The sequence below is a fragment of the Oscarella lobularis genome, chromosome 20 (genome assembly GCF_947507565.1).
Source record: "Oscarella lobularis chromosome 20, ooOscLobu1.1, whole genome shotgun sequence".
Taxonomy (NCBI): domain Eukaryota; kingdom Metazoa; phylum Porifera; class Homoscleromorpha; order Homosclerophorida; family Oscarellidae; genus Oscarella; species Oscarella lobularis.
In genome coordinates this window covers 476,500-491,841 of record NC_089194.1, presented here as the reverse complement: position 1 = coordinate 491,841, position 15,342 = coordinate 476,500, and the positions used below count along the sequence as shown (strand labels likewise).

Below are 15,342 nucleotides of genomic sequence, written 5' to 3'. Positions count from 1 at the left end.
GTTGCTCACGCTTATGAGAACGAGGGGATATCCCGTGAAAAAAGATGGATGAGGAGAAGGAGAAGGCAGCACGTAAAGCAGGATTTCTGAAATGTTCTCGTCATTGTGGAGCATCGCTTGTAACTGAAGATTGGACTTCGATTCCATCTTCCATATAGTCAAAAAGTCCCCGCTGTCGGCGCAGTGATCATCGCACTTTCCAAGCACGAGAAAATCGCCTTCAACCTCAACAAAGCTGAAAGATATGAAACTAAACTCAAACGGTTGAGTCGTTCGAAACTGGACGTCTACTGAAGTGATTGTCTTTTTCATGACGTTGTAGATTAAAGCAACTCTTAAGTCCACTAACATGAATTTGTTGTATTTTTCAAAATAGAGCCCACGGGTTGTGATTCCACGAAAATCACACGTGTCATACAGCGACCACGTTTCCGTCTGTAAATCCATTCGCCAAACGTCGTATGACCGACGCGACGACTCATTATAGCCGCCAAGTAAATACATGTCTGAATTTTTCACAAAACATGAATGAAAAGATAACTTCGGTGGCCATGATGATGATGATGCTGGCATGTTTTTCTTGAAATTTATCCACCGGTATTCCATATTTTTCTCATCTTTGTCATCGACGCAGCGCATCTCCCACAACTCGTCCACACCTCCGCCGTAGACTAACACGGATTCCTTGCATTGACATGGGCTATCTTCGCGAAACACAGCACACGCCGAATGAGCGGAACGACTGACGGGTGCCGGCGGAGATATCCGAAGCGCCGACCACTCCTCGGTAATTCCGTCAAACGACCAAGAAACATTACTTTCTGGATTTCCTCCGAACAAAATCACTCGCGTATGGCAAAGAGTCGTCAGCGTATGGCCAATGAAACCTTGTGGGGTTTGACCGGAGTACTTCATCGAGAGTAAGGTCCACGAATTGGTCCGAGGAGAGTAAATCCACGAGTCACTCATGCGTTCTAGTTCGAAGTTGGAACTGTCGCGACCGCCGTCGAGGATCAGGCGAGTCAAGCCAGGCGGGAACTCATTTCGACTTCGTCGATACGCTGCTACCCCAAAATTGTATTTTGACACTGGCCGGTTGCGACTCCAGCCATCGAACTGATACGGCTCATCGAATGACACTTTGCACCAATCGCCTATCCGGTCGTCGCAGCCGTCTGTCACAGCTGTAAGAGCATCGGAGTAGGGGTAGCGATTGATGGTAGTGAGAAGAGCCGCGAAGTAGAATACAAGCAGGAGCTGCAGTGACTGCATCACAAACTAAAAAGGGAATGATTTGGGCTTAAGGGAATGAGCGTATTTTGTAGAGAGCCGCTTTCTGTTTGGGTCGAAAGAGAAATCGCCGCTTTGGCCGAGGGGACTAATTTGCATATTCCCCCCGATACACTCCTACGATCTACGATCGTTATTCATTTCAACGTTAGAACTATAAAGAAAAGAACGGGATATAGAGAGCAGAATCTTTCGAAATAAAAGAAATGCAAGTCACCCAGCTTTCGACAACGGAATCCTTTCTGGCAATAACGTGTTGCATGACGCTTCCCATTGTTGTCTTGTCGATCATTGAATCAATAGCGCAGCTTAGCTAAGCTTAGACTTACTCGTGCCTATCATCCACGTATTATGATTTTCATATCCGTCATTTATGTAAGGGCTTAGAAAATTATCGTAGGATCGAAGGAACATAGGATCATTCAATTCCACTGGCACAGGACGACTCACCACCGAAACTGACACGTTCTGTTCCCCCGCCTGCGACCTTTGAGCTTTCACTGTCACACATATCGTTCTGTTCGGTTCAGTTTCAAATCGTCAACAAAGAGGGTAACGATCGATCGACTTCACGTATCATGCGCATGAGATCGTCATGTACTTCGTCGCTAAAGAAATAGCGTAGCGAGAAGCTGTTCTGCGCGGACCTCTTCTCGAATCTGGGTGAGGAAAAGTCTGGCACTGTAAGCCCGGCCGGCCGGCCATGTACGGGAGGTTCGAAACTTGCGTTAATTGCTCCTTCGACCAAGAGTTGCACCCTTTTCGCCGGTAAAATGGAAAGAGGAACCGAGGGAAAACGCATTTGATCGCCGAGAAGAGCAACGATCGCCGAGAAGAGCAACGATCGCCGAGAAGAGCAACGATCGCCGCGATGGGAGCGGATTCGGACGGGATGGGTCGAGCCGTTTATATCCCGGATTAAGTGTAATAAAACTAGAGAATGATGGCCCGGTGTTCACCGTGTTGCCATCATGCAGAGCCTCCCACCGCTTACCGTACGCGAGTGCATAACATAGTGTGACGTCATAGTTTTTATGTTGTCACATATTCACGTTGTCATTACAGCCGTTAGCTACTACTAGTACTAGTACAGCTCAGTCCTACCTACATACTGTAAATACAGTACTTGCATGATTGCTGTGTTTTCCTAATTAGGCGCTTTTCTGACGTACAGTACAGTGCGTGCCAGCATAAATGGCCACAAAACGCGCGCTAAGATCACTGTAGATCACTCGCTGCAAGACATACAGTGTCACTGTGTGTCAACGAAAATCACTCTAATGCCTATTTTAAACAGGGATGTCAGTTTGATTTTTGTGGGACGTACTCCCAAAGATTTAAATTTTTTGCAAGTTTAGCGCGCGCTAATAAAAAAGTTTCTGAAACGGCAAATTTTGTAAAGGAAAGAACATTTTCAAATTCGCCGATAATAAATTTCTAAACAATGCACGTGAGAAGCCATTTATAGAGTGAGTTTCTTTCTAACTTGATCCCTAACGGAAAAAAATGCATTTCTATTTACGTCACGTGACATCCGTTTCTTTCCACCGAATTACTGTATTGAAAATCAAAGATAATGAAGTTTTAGAAAATGGTATAAAGTGACAGATGAGTTTATGAAAGCCGTCATATGTTGTTTGAAACTGGAAAAAAAGGAACTTTTCTGTGTTCTTAGCAAAACGTATAGAAACGTTGTCTGCGGTGAAATCAAAACCGTTTTCTTACAAAATAGACGTAAATAGAAATGCTAGACTTCATTGGAAATCCTTGATGTGACGATCAAACGTCAAAACTACGCCAAATGTAAACTACGCTCTGAATTCCTCGCGCGCTACTAAAAGTCCCGTTTGGCCATTTATGCTGGCACGCACTGTACTGTATTTGATAATGTGCTCTGTATTTGAGGAGGACCTATGCATGTGTACGGGTCATATTTCCTGTTACCCGTACACGCGTACATACCCACCCATATACTCTACATGTGACTGGATACTTTTGATTGTGACGTCAGAGCGTGACAATCAAAACTGTCGTTTCGGTTTCTCAGCGCATTTATAACACGGAAAATAGCACAGATCAATTGGAAATAAGGGTTTCTAAGCATTTTTTCGTTTCTGAAAGAAAAAACGCTTTATTCGCGCCGTAAATCGCCTTTTTCGGGTCACCGTTTTCGGCCCTATGTCACGCATGCGCTTTACAAAGTGAGGGTTTTTCTTATGTGACGTCACAATGCCGAGCGTGACGAACAGACAGACAGACATACATACAGACACTTCCGGCCCTAAGATCACGTTTGAAAGAGCCTCCCTCCGTCGTTATACGGGCTCCACCCGTACAACTGTGGTGGTCGGCTCCATGAGAAAAAAGTCGAGTTCATCAGCTTTTCGATTGCTTTCAGAGGATGCATATAGTTGCCACAATGTAAGATCGTTCATTTGAAGCCGAAAACTGCCAGTCGCTTTGCTATTTGTTCAGAGATCTAGCGATAACGACACTCGCGCGACCGGGATAACGATTTATTCGATTCGAATGGCTCCGAATGTTCGCCGCTCTATCAGAAAATCGAGTCCTACGAAGGGAACTGGCGTCGAAAAGGTTGGCCAAATACACTGCATGACTCATTCCATATACGTTAATTAACGGCACTGTATATGTTTACTAAGTCCTTGGTGAAAGCAATCAAGCGTTGCCTTAAAGAACGATCGCATCGAAGTACACATTCAGGAAGGATGACATGTACGTCAGCTGGCCTTAATTGTATATATCAACAGTGTCTTTCATCTCTTCGCTTCCTTTCTCTCTTTTTAGCGTAGTACTACAGTGAAATCAACCTCTGATTCTTTACACTGAATGAGGCACACGTACGTAATAAAACATTGTTTATTTTACCCAACAGGCACGAAGGAATTTTTCTACATGCGACATGCAGTCTTCAGCTGGCAAGCAATTATGTATCGACGAGAAGTTCAGGTTTTCTCGCTATAACGTCGACGTGCATAGCGTTCGAAGGAATGGGCTCGTCCTTTTTTCACCCATATTTCTTTAGGAGTCTCTCGTAGTCTCCTTCCTTGTCTTCGATTACGCGAGCAGTGCTAAAGCAACCAAGGCTCGTCGCCTCCCACCACGCTAACCAAGCTTCGTAGTTCGGAAGCAAATATTTCCTTTTCTCTTCGACTCTAAAGACGATTTTGAAGCCCATGCACGTTCTTGAGAAGTTTTTCCTAGTAATTATACAGCGGCCGTGAAGTCCAACCGATAGAAGATAGGAAGTCGTCGTACGAATCTTCGTACTGCTAGCATGAGTCACTGATCCGTCACGAACGTATCCCGACATTCTCGTATTGTCGTGAACCCGAACCGTTCTCCCGGCTTTAGCTGTCGGTATATTCTTCTCACGATTTTCTCTTGTTCTTCCCGGTGAATCCAGTGCATGACTTGCTTTGAGTTAATGACGTCGTAAGGCGCGTATTTCGCGGACTCGTCAATTAATTGACCCCAGATAGACTTCGACGTTTGCGTGCGTGTGACCCTTGACTTTGCGCAACGTCTATTCGATCCTGGACGGGATCGATTCCCAAGAGGAAGCCGGTTGAGTCAACTCGACGTGCCAAGTCAATGGGCATGTTTCACAGCCGAAGTCGAGAACGTGATCACCTGACACCGGCTTGCAAGCAATGTCTAGATAAATCGCGGCATCTGATTGCTGGAGGTATTTGGAGTAGCTGTCGTAGTTTGTAGCGTGAGACGTCATTGTGATATAATCCGGCTTACTGAGGATGATGGGAGGGTTCGAGTGTAGTTGTTCCAAAAGGACATTTGAAACACTGAGAGCCATTGAATGAATAGCTTCCGAAAGTACAGTAAAATAGTAGCCATAATTGTGGGTTACTAGAATTTGCAAGCCGACAGGGCAAGATATTTTTTAAATGTAGTACTTGTACTTTGCATTTGCATTTTGTGATGTGGTATCTGACACTAAGAAAATTGCGAGTATGCCATTTTCGCTTAAGTCCAAGGAAAGAAAAACAATATTTCGACTTTTTAATTAAGAAAGGGAGCCAGTAACCAGTCCTTTCGGAGATAGTATAAATGTTCTGGTCTGCCTTCAAATTAGAAAATATATTGTAGTTGCTGCAGCAGGAAACAATGAGTGACATTGATCCCGTGGACATCCTCTGCATGGCGTCCTGAATCACATTTGCATAATTCTGCGGTTTTTATCAAAAATTTATTCCGAGCAGGTTGTTCTTAGCCGAAATTGGCTCAATTCTAAACGCATCGGTTTTGTTGCAAACTTCTCTAGGCTGCGATCTTTCGCAACCGAATACGACAAGAAAGTACAGATGCCAAGTCATGGCATATCCAAACATCGATGGAAAAGGCGCAGAATCGCTGCCCGGAAACATTCTTAATTGTCCAGGTTTGCACACCGCCTAATGGAGACTGTTGCTTAAAGAAAACGCCGCTTTTCCTTCATAACTAAGCACATTAGATTCGGAAAAACAGCAACAACAAAAACAAGATAACAAATGCAGAAAAACAACGCAAAACGAAGACAGCACTAGCACTACATTTAGACAATTTTTTGCTGCATGTCTTACACGACTTCTCTCATTGCGGAGATGGGCTACGATGTAAAGTGGAACCGATAAAATGCTACTCAGCTGACTCACCGCCATCGCCGCAAATTATTCTTTCCGTTTCCGAATTGACACCAACAGTTTCATCATCTCTTTCCAACTTCCATATTTCGCTGAGTGCTTCCATGTCGGTAGACGAATGTAAGCTGGCTGCACCTGCACTAAATACGATGTACTTCTTCTGACTTTCGAATTCGAGCATGTTTCCCAGAAGTTGCATGAGACTGCTGAACACCGGGCGCTGATCCGGATCGTTTTGCCAACACGCCGACATCGTCTTGTATCTGAGGAATGAAAAGCACTATCAGTTTCTGTGATATAAACAGAATGCTAGACTAACAGCTCAATAGAGCAATTTTCTGGGCGTGTTAACCGGTTTCCACCTTGCAAATGCGACAGAAGTTTTGCGTTCGAAACGCAAGGATAGGGAAAAGAACCTAAAATTCACAAGTCTCAAACAGAGAAAGCCTATACAGCTGAACCAACCCAGAGTATATATCTCCCAAATGACAACTCCAAAAGACCACCTAGATTTGAAACACTGTTAGAAGACCGCGCGCACTTATAGCGGAGTAAAAGTTGATTTTACACGTCGCTCTGTTCAGAGAAGAGACGGTGCGTCAAGGCTTCCATAGACATCCATCGTAGGGGAAGACATCTTGTGGTCTTTTGACAATATGCACCGTCCTGATAGACGGATCTTGTTAGTCCAAAGTCAGACACTTTGACTAATTTATTTTCGCAAACGAGAACGTTACGGCAGGCCAAATCGCGATGAACCAAGCCTTTTCCAGCCAGATATTCCTAATAATTTAAATTAAAAGTTTTTCTATTTAATTGACCTAGCCACATCACACCATTCCGGATGCAATTTGCCAAACAAAGGACAGGAGATCGCGAGATGTCAATTCGTGCCCGATATTACAGTTCTTCTCCTCAGCACCTTCACCTGTAATCTAACGTTGCAATCATGTCCTTATATCATCCAAATGGACTTAAGTACCTATAACGTTATTGTTGATTGCACCTTTACACACAGGTATTTCGAAATCGGGCAAATTTTTGGGTGTATAATCCTAAAACGACCATGGTTATTATTTACTAATAATCACAATTGTATGAAAGAGAGTATTTTCACGTGCCTCGTTTTCGCTACCAACATTTGAGAAGCTTTCGGTCGATTGCGTTTCATCATCTCTGAACTGAAGAAAAGAATGACAGAAACTAGCTGTGTTGTCGATACATGTGTCGACCTTTCGCTTTCTGATATAGGTAAGCAAATCGCCGTTTACGCAGTATTCGACGACGAGACAAAACGGCTTGGACATAGTTATGCATCCAAGCAGGCTGACGATGTGTGGGTGTTGCCCGATCCGTTTCATTAGTTTAATTTCTTCTAGTAAGTCCTCTTCCTGCAGAGTCGCTCCTACACAAATACGGGCATCCGTGATCACAATACGATTTAGAAATGAAAAGGACACGGGTGAACATACCTTTGAGCATCTTACAAGCGACAACCAACTTTTCTTTTTCGAAGGAATTCCTCTCTTTTCGAGCTTGCCTTGACGAACTCACAGATGAACTCTGATAAAGATACGCCCTGTACACAACGCCAAAAAAGCCATCGCCCAGCTTCTCGAGCAAGGCCATGTTGCCGGGATTCACTTCCCATTCGTCGGGTGGTTCGAAGGAGTCATATCCGAGAGCGCGCATTAGGCAAAAGGAATTACGGCGGGCATACACAGCACAAACGGTGATAACAAACGAAACGAAAGCAATCGAGCCGATGACTGACAGAATGATCTTCAAGTGAGAATTTGACATGACTGAATTATTAGCGCCTTTTTCAGCGCTTTCATCCTTGCAATCGAATCCATTGCCCGCAAAGCGGCTTCTGCATTGGCACTTAAACGAACCATTTGTGTTTCTACAATTTGCCCAACGGTGACACGTTCCTTGTAAAATACATTCGTCAGTGTCGTTGCAAGAGAATCCGTGTCGACTCCTGCCTGATAGACACGTGCAGTCCTGATTGGTGCAATTTGCTTGCAAATGGCACAGGTTATTCATCTCGCACTCGTTCATATCCTCGCAGATCATACCGTCCATATTCATGCACTTCGCGTTTGACTGACAATTATTGCAATCGTTCAAATCAACGCAGTGACTGTCAATTAGGGTCCAGCCTTTTTTGCAACTGCAATTATACGATCCCACTGTATTAAAACATTGCTGACCCTCTTCGTTACAACTAGGAGCACATTCGTCTACATCTAAATCCACGCAAAAAACCCTTTTTTTCTTTCAGCAAGATAAGAAAAGACACGAATTACCTTGGCACGCAGTTTCATTTCTTCCAGAAAAGCCTGGTTTGCAAGTGCAGTTGTACGAAGACAGTGTATTTACGCATGTTGCGTTGATGGAGCAAATATCAGTTTTGTTATAGCATTCGTCATAATCTAAGAACACACGCGGAGTAGAAAAGTGAAGGTTGTATAGTCGCCTGATTTTGTCATACTCAGAATTGCCCGAATGAAGCAGACGCTAGCCTTCTTGTCAGTGCAGAGCATAGTTTTCCAAGAACTTCTTGTCGCAGCCACGCAATCGTGATCGTTTCGTAAGGAAGACTTTTTTCTGGATTCAGACAAATCCCAGTTGACATAGATCAGAGGGGTAGCGTCAGTCCAAACGTAAAATCCTTCACTAGAAATATCATTTAACCCAATCCAAGTCTCTTCTTCGTTGAGAAGGCTCAAACTGAGATCGATCTGTTCTTGAAAGGAAGTAATTTTGGCAAGAGAGCCCTGAACAGAATCATTTCCATCAAAAAAGTCTATCTCCAAGTTTTTGCAGTCAGTCAAAGAATCATGCCACGACTTTTTGGCGCTGAGTCTTTTAAAGCAGGAGCGACTTCCAAGTTTCGTCCAGCCATTCGGACACGTGTAGGAGGAATCTAGACGAAAAGAAATCAGATCCAGCATGCTGAATTTGTCAAGAACTTACAAGTGTGAGGTGGAGTCGATTTACTTTCCTTTGATTTCGTTAGTAATCCTAGAAAATAACGACTAAACTAACATTGCATGCGCCTCATGTTCCTCTTCCATTACTTTTACAGACGTATGAAGCATTGGCAATGCAGCTTGAAACAGACAAAACAAATTCACGCCCACCTGGTCCAAACAGAACGCAGTTCTCGCCACTACTTTTCACGTATTGTGGCTCATACATGCCCCATTTGGTGAAAGTGACGGGAGAACCATCAAGCCACGTGAAAGCTCCATGCATAGACGTATCGTTGTAAATGAGGCCAGTCCAATAGCGAGTTCCTTCAACCGTTGACGTTTCTGTTGCAATGAAAAAGTGTTCGTATATGGTGTGTATTGAAGCTAGTTTAGCATTCCGACTTCGGCACTTTTCATTATGTGCGCGCTCTTGTGAAACAGGCTCATCATCGTTTTCCGAGAAATAATAGCAAGCGTTCTCAAAGTAGATTTCATCTGTTCTACACTTGCCATGCACTGACGGAGCTGTTTCCTGACGCCGCTGATTTGCCATATCTCCTATATGAAAAGAAAAGCAGAAAATAATAAGAAAACTATTTAATTAAAAAATAGAGCGCTGTCTTACGAAGAGGAACTTTGCATAACATTTTTTTCCTTTCATAGCAATCGGCCGTCTTCCAGTATCCACTGCGGGAGTCAATCGCCACGCACTTGTGAGAAGTCTTTGGTTCTCCAGCAGCCCAGTAAACAAATCCGCATGCAATTAGAAAAAGAATAATACTAGCTGCATCTCTAACACCTCAAAGGCTCTCCATTGATCCACTTGAACGCGTCATTATCCTCCCGTCTAATGCTTATCCAAACATCGTCTTCCATCAATTTAGAAAGAAGACGCAGCGCAAAGGCCTGTTCGCGAGGACTGTTAATGCTAGCACTATTGAACATTCCGCATCGTCCTTCCTCCAAACTCGTCTTACGCATAGTCGAATGAGACCGAGAAACGGTGTAGCAATAGTCTGCGTAGAGCGACCATCCTAGGGGACAATCTAGAACAAAAAGTAATCGTAGCAAAACAAGCATATTCTAATTCACATTCTTTCTTCTTGCAGACGGCTTTTGCTAAAGTGCACGATTGACTTGGAATCCTCATGCAGCTGCATTCTCTAACTGTCGTTTCACTTCCATTACAAAGGACTTTAAGCGCTAAATGACTTTTGCTGCTTAACGTTAATTTTGAGCGCTGTGGGTGTGCCGTGATTGCATTCTTAAAGCCCAACTGACGACAGACAACTGAAACTTCTCTTATATCCCATTCTTCGTCGCAAACGACAATCCACCTTCCCGTGAAATAAACTTCAACGCTTCCCTCTGTTTCTTCTAACCCATCGTAGGTATCGACCAGTCGCACTTGCCCCTCTGAATAAAAACAAGTAACCGACAGAAAATGGAAACAATAAAAATGAAAATGGAAAAAGCATTGGTCAAATGAATTTGTGCTGCAAAAAGCCCCAAGAGCAGCAGGTCTTTTTCTCATTTTTTTCTCAGACGTACCTCGGTCGTATCCCAAATACCTACAAGAGGCATTAGCGCATTGATTAGGAAACCCCTCGAAATGGTGTGGGCAAGTTGTCTGCCAAACTCCTTCACTTCCAAATTGCAAAGGCCCCTCGTTGGGTACTTTGGTCGGCAATAGCCGTGCCTCGACAAAATGGGTTCTACCGGATTGGCATGAAACAAACAACTCAGAATGGCAAGTCGCTGTCTTTTGTGAAAAAGAGGTAACGCCGTCCCACGTACGGTCAACATAATAGGAAAATTTCTCTTTTTTTCCTGCTCCGGAGCGATTCAAAGCACGGACAGAGAGAGAGTTAGGATAACCCAAACGTTGACAGACTCTTTCCGCTATTCGACTGATTTCGAAACTGCCATCCGCAATGCATACGCGTCTCCACGTAACGTTTAAAAAACTCTCAAGGTAACCGCGATTGGGGGCAACGCCGTCGACAAGTCGCAGGGCAGCCTGCAAAGGCTCTAAGAAAAAACACAAGCTGTTTTTATATTAAAAGCGCGCGATAACGTGTTTTACTTTTTGGTTTCTCGCAGATAAATCTGTATGAAGATGAGCAGTCGACGGAGGTCCAACTGATAACGGATGCGTAAGGAGTAATTGTTTTACACAGTTCCGTGGGACAGTGGGCGTCCAAGTGTTCCCAGTCTGAATACGCGAACGGCGATCCGTCCGACCACCGATAGCTGTAGTCGCTTCTTCCAGCAGGCGTGCTTAATAATCCAATAAAGAATTGCTCCTTTCCACACTCTAAATACAGAAATTCCCATAGACAGTTATAATTCTCCTGGATTGAAAATAGATGAGATCCTTGTTCAGAGCACGTTTTAGCTGCTTGACGCCAAGTCGAAGGCAGAAGCGAAACTTTGAGACACGAAGAAAGGTAACATATCCAGCCAGGGTCACATTCTAATAAGAACAACTGAACGTTATTTATGTATATATGGCTTTCTCTGATCCTATTACAAATTTTAGCCCCCTTTCCCTTCGCAATATATTTTCTACACTTTTTTAACTGTAACAACTATTTTCGTTCCTATACCGTACTTCAATTTACTGACGCGTTTTGATCATCATTCGATTAATTAACTTGCATGCACGATCGCTTATACTACGCCGCAAACTAACAAAGGCGCCGGCAAAAGTACCTTAGAGACTACATGTACGATGTACGAAAGCGAACGAAAATCGTCACATAATTTCAAATGCAAGAAAAAAAATCGAAGCACGGTGAAAGTCATGAAGATGGCATGGCTATTGAAACTAAATTAAAAACGTAAAAGAGTTGAAGACGTCTAACAAGCAGCACGATGCGCTTGTTGCGTAAGAAGAACACAAAAATGATTTTAAATAAATATTGATAAGATAAAAACAGACAATTGTTACCTTCACAAGAGCTTTCGACTGCTTCAGTGGATCCCACGAAAAAGACAGCAACAGCAAAGACAAGAAAAAGAGAGCCCTCAAACGGTGAAATCCCATCTATTCGATATTGGCGATTTCTGTACGAAGTCGCCGTCAGACGATGGCTTTTCGAAGAGGTGAGCATTTGGGGACAAACGTAGGAAAAAAACCAAATTAAAATGAAGAAAAGTGAACCAAAGACAAGAACAGACGCCACAGCCGCCCAACAGGGATAGACAGTAGCACTGTATATCACTTAATTAAATACGAAATGGTGGTAATTACACAAAATCAACTTCTCAGGCTAGCCTTTACCTTGAAATGGGGCACTGAAAGCGGCCGTCACGTCGCCGACGTGTTTGGTATCATTAGAGCGGAAACGAAGAGGTACAAACTAAGGTAAAATGTATGGGTTATAAGCATATAGTGCATGACTGTCGTTCAAACCTGTTCTTTGCGACGTTCTAAAAATGATTCATTCCAGAAAAGAGTGCAATCGCCATTCAGTCGATTCATCCAATGTCCGAAGCGCGCCCAATTCGCATTCCTTGATACCCGTAAATTCCAATCAGAGCTTCAAATTTTGAATAATACCTGTACTTGCGAATATTCGGAGAAATGAACTCTAGATAACTGCGTTCGCCGAATAGTGACGCTTCGTTGCGAGACGTGAAACTCGGAAAAAATATGCACGATGACGCGTCTTCAATTTTGTCTAAAAATTTACTCACGGGAAAAGGATTCTCTATTGCGTCAATTAACTCTAAGTGTTCAAGAAACCATACGTCTGTTTTCATATGCCTGTTTTTCTAAGCACTGCTACTCGTTGAAGCCAGGTTGAAGGCAAAGCGCGAGCATATAGTGGAGGGGGGGAGGGGGGGGGGGGGGGGGGGGAGAGACTCTGAGGGAGGCATCGGGCGCTACCGCCAGAAGAAAGGATAGACATAGGACAGCCTTCAGTTTCATCGCCAAAACTAGGCGTCCGTATTTCGTTGCGGGATAGGTACCGCTTTCGGTAGGGGAATCTTCGAGTCTCACTATGAAGGCAAGGACGCCTTAACGGTACTTACATTTTACTTCCAGGCGTCCCCGAAGACCTGCCGACCAGAGAAACACACCACTGTGGCAAAGAAAACCTATAAAGCAAAGAACTGAGGACGCCATCGCATGGTTTTCCTTCGCTCAACTTAGTAGATGATTGACTAATACCCTTAATTGTGATCGCCCCAAGATGCCGTCAGCCAATCACAAACGGTCCTCTGCACGCCCTCCTGGACATATCCTTGCAATAGCTTCCTCGTCAATTAATGAATCATAAGTCAATATCCTTCGATCGCTTCCACTCTCGCGAGCCGTCTGGCTTTGATCCAGACACCTGTGTTTACGTTTCGTCGTCATGGCCTGCAGCACCGCTGAAGCGATTGGCTTTGCCCTGGCACCAGGGATACCAGATGGAGACCACGTACGTAATCCGTGGGATAAACGTGCGCACAAAGGTAAAGTAAGAACAATGACGTTGTAAACGAATATTGGCTTTGATCTCCGTCATAGTCACTGTTTGGTGAAGGATAATTCAAGATTCCTGGTCCTCTTGGACGAATGTGAAGTTCGCACGAACTTACGTATCTGTGGGCATCTCGCGGCTGAAGTCCCGGATTCCTTAATGAATAAATAATATAAATATTGAAATCATCTTTACAAATTAATTTATCATATTTTCTCACCTAAACAGATACAACGTATTGGAGAGGACAAGACAAGTTGGCTTTCGTTTTAACGTTCTTTAGCCTGGGTAGAATGTCCAAAGCAAACGATTTGGCATTCATATAGTCTAGTTACTTATGGCAACGACTAAGCCTATAACAGAGCTCACGTTCGTCGAATGATGAAGAGCAAACACTTGGGCCAATCCATGTCAATTCTTGCATTCATATAGTTCCCTATTGCAAGGAGAGAGCCGATAACAGAGCTGACATGAAGAGCCTAAGACCGCAAAAAAAATATCAATACACAAATGTCTGTCACTCTCACATCTACAAAATGACGAAAATTGACGAAAGCCTGCGTTATGTCGATTTTCAAACTCGGAAATGGTAGAGATCTAGAGTTCGTAAAAAAAATGCTGCGGTTCTTCAAGGGTCCCCTCTCTGCGTTCTTCACTGCAAATGTGAGCGCCAATGCGAACCATGCAATTCGTCGGGAGTCACACGAAGTTTATAGATCAAGCTTGTGATAGTTATATAATTCCAGAACAGATAGATAGAGATTAAAGACGTCTGCGGAGAAGAAAGGAGTTAATGAATAAATATTTTTAATTATACCATTTAATTATACTATCACTTTGATTGATATCGTCCATGTTTATATGCATACGACCACTGCTTGCAGTCTCCTTTAATTCAATAGATTTATGAGCTTCCGCAGCAATGGCCAACAATTATTATTACTGAATTTCAATTTTTACCTGTTACCTTTTCGGTTACGGTTTTGCAAAGGACTAAGCTAGGATTAATTCCTTTGTGGCTTATTAGCGAAGAGCACCTCCACTTCGTCGCAATCTATTTTCGGCTTCACTATCTGTCTCCAACGCGATTTGGGTGCTTCGATCGTATCACAGTGAAAACACGTGGCAAACGAACGATATAGACCTATCATCAGGAAACACGAAATCGAGCAGTGGACCTGGTGGCAATGAACGCATAGACGACTCACTTTGGAGTGGTAAGAAAAATACAGGCCTAAGCTGGCCTAAGCAGAAGTCCCGGCCTAAGACCCGGACAAGGAAATCGAAAATGCTCTGTCGGTCCTTGAAGTCCTTGCGCCTGAGTGCTTCCCTTTCATTTCGCCGCTCCCTCTCTTCAATTTCTTCCTGCCAAGACGAACTCACCGCTCTAGGCGTCCCCGTCATCGCTCCAGACGACTCCGAATACAATTCGGCGACACACATCTACAACCCGGCCTTCGCCAACGAGCACCCGGCTTTCGTCGCTCGTCCTACAACAGTCCAACAAGTCTAACAGTGCCTGCAAACAGCCACGAAGAACACAGTTCGTGTCGCCGTAAAATCCGGAGGCCATTCTTTCGCGGGCTACTCGTCGATCGACTCTAGCGGCTTCGTTCTCTCTCTCGATGCAATGAAATCAATGGACTGGATCGGTGATCGACTCCGAGTGGCGGCCGGCTGCAGCTGGAGCGACGTCTACGCGAAAGTCGAGACAAAGAATCATATTATTGTTGGCGGTTGCTGTCCGTCCGTGGGCGTGGGCGGCTACGTTCTCGGCGGCGGCTACGGCCTTTTGTCGCGACTCTACGGCTTGGGTTCGGATAATGCTGTGGCGATGACGATGGTGACGGAAAACGGCGAGAAAGTCGTCGAAGCTTCGCCAACGCAGAACCCCGATTTGTTTTGGGGACTTTGCGGGGGCGGGGGCGGAAACTT

The 15,342-nt window shown here is 44.2% G+C and overlaps 2 protein-coding genes across 7 annotated transcripts; both read right to left on the bottom strand.

Annotated features, from left to right (window-relative positions):
• Positions 1-5,779: 5,779 nt before the first annotated feature.
• Positions 5,780-9,684, bottom strand: LOC136198869 (uncharacterized). Its single transcript, XM_065988924.1, has 14 exons — positions 9,558-9,684; positions 9,038-9,490; positions 8,934-8,981; positions 8,449-8,883; positions 8,264-8,389; positions 7,424-8,203; positions 7,184-7,356; positions 7,073-7,132; positions 6,934-7,006; positions 6,788-6,879; positions 6,520-6,734; positions 6,417-6,457; positions 6,271-6,367; positions 5,780-6,214 (listed from the first exon to the last, which is right to left on the bottom strand). Exons 1-14 carry the CDS (start codon positions 9,577-9,579, stop codon positions 5,947-5,949), a joined length of 2,883 nt encoding a protein of 960 aa, XP_065844996.1. The 5' UTR covers positions 9,580-9,684; the 3' UTR covers positions 5,780-5,946.
• LOC136198870 (deleted in malignant brain tumors 1 protein-like) lies at positions 9,680-15,307 on the bottom strand. Of its 6 annotated transcripts, none has more exons than XM_065988930.1 (13): positions 14,616-15,307; positions 14,375-14,551; positions 14,244-14,318; positions 13,628-14,179; positions 12,974-13,562; positions 12,498-12,618; positions 12,351-12,450; positions 12,219-12,297; positions 11,886-12,158; positions 11,019-11,408; positions 10,484-10,963; positions 10,025-10,348; positions 9,680-9,978 (listed from the first exon to the last, which is right to left on the bottom strand). In XM_065988930.1, the coding sequence occupies exons 5-13, from the start codon at positions 13,065-13,067 to the stop codon at positions 9,725-9,727; spliced, it is 2,115 nt and encodes a 704-aa protein (XP_065845002.1). In that variant the 5' UTR covers positions 13,068-13,562; positions 13,628-14,179; positions 14,244-14,318; positions 14,375-14,551; positions 14,616-15,307; the 3' UTR covers positions 9,680-9,724. The 6 variants fall into 6 exon arrangements, with proteins under 6 accessions (XP_065845002.1, XP_065845003.1, XP_065844997.1 ...); XM_065988931.1 differs by having other exon boundaries at positions 10,025-10,963; positions 12,974-13,039; positions 13,091-13,562; XM_065988925.1 differs by having other exon boundaries at positions 10,025-10,963; positions 13,628-13,691; positions 13,777-14,179.
• Positions 15,308-15,342: the final 35 nt, after the last annotated feature.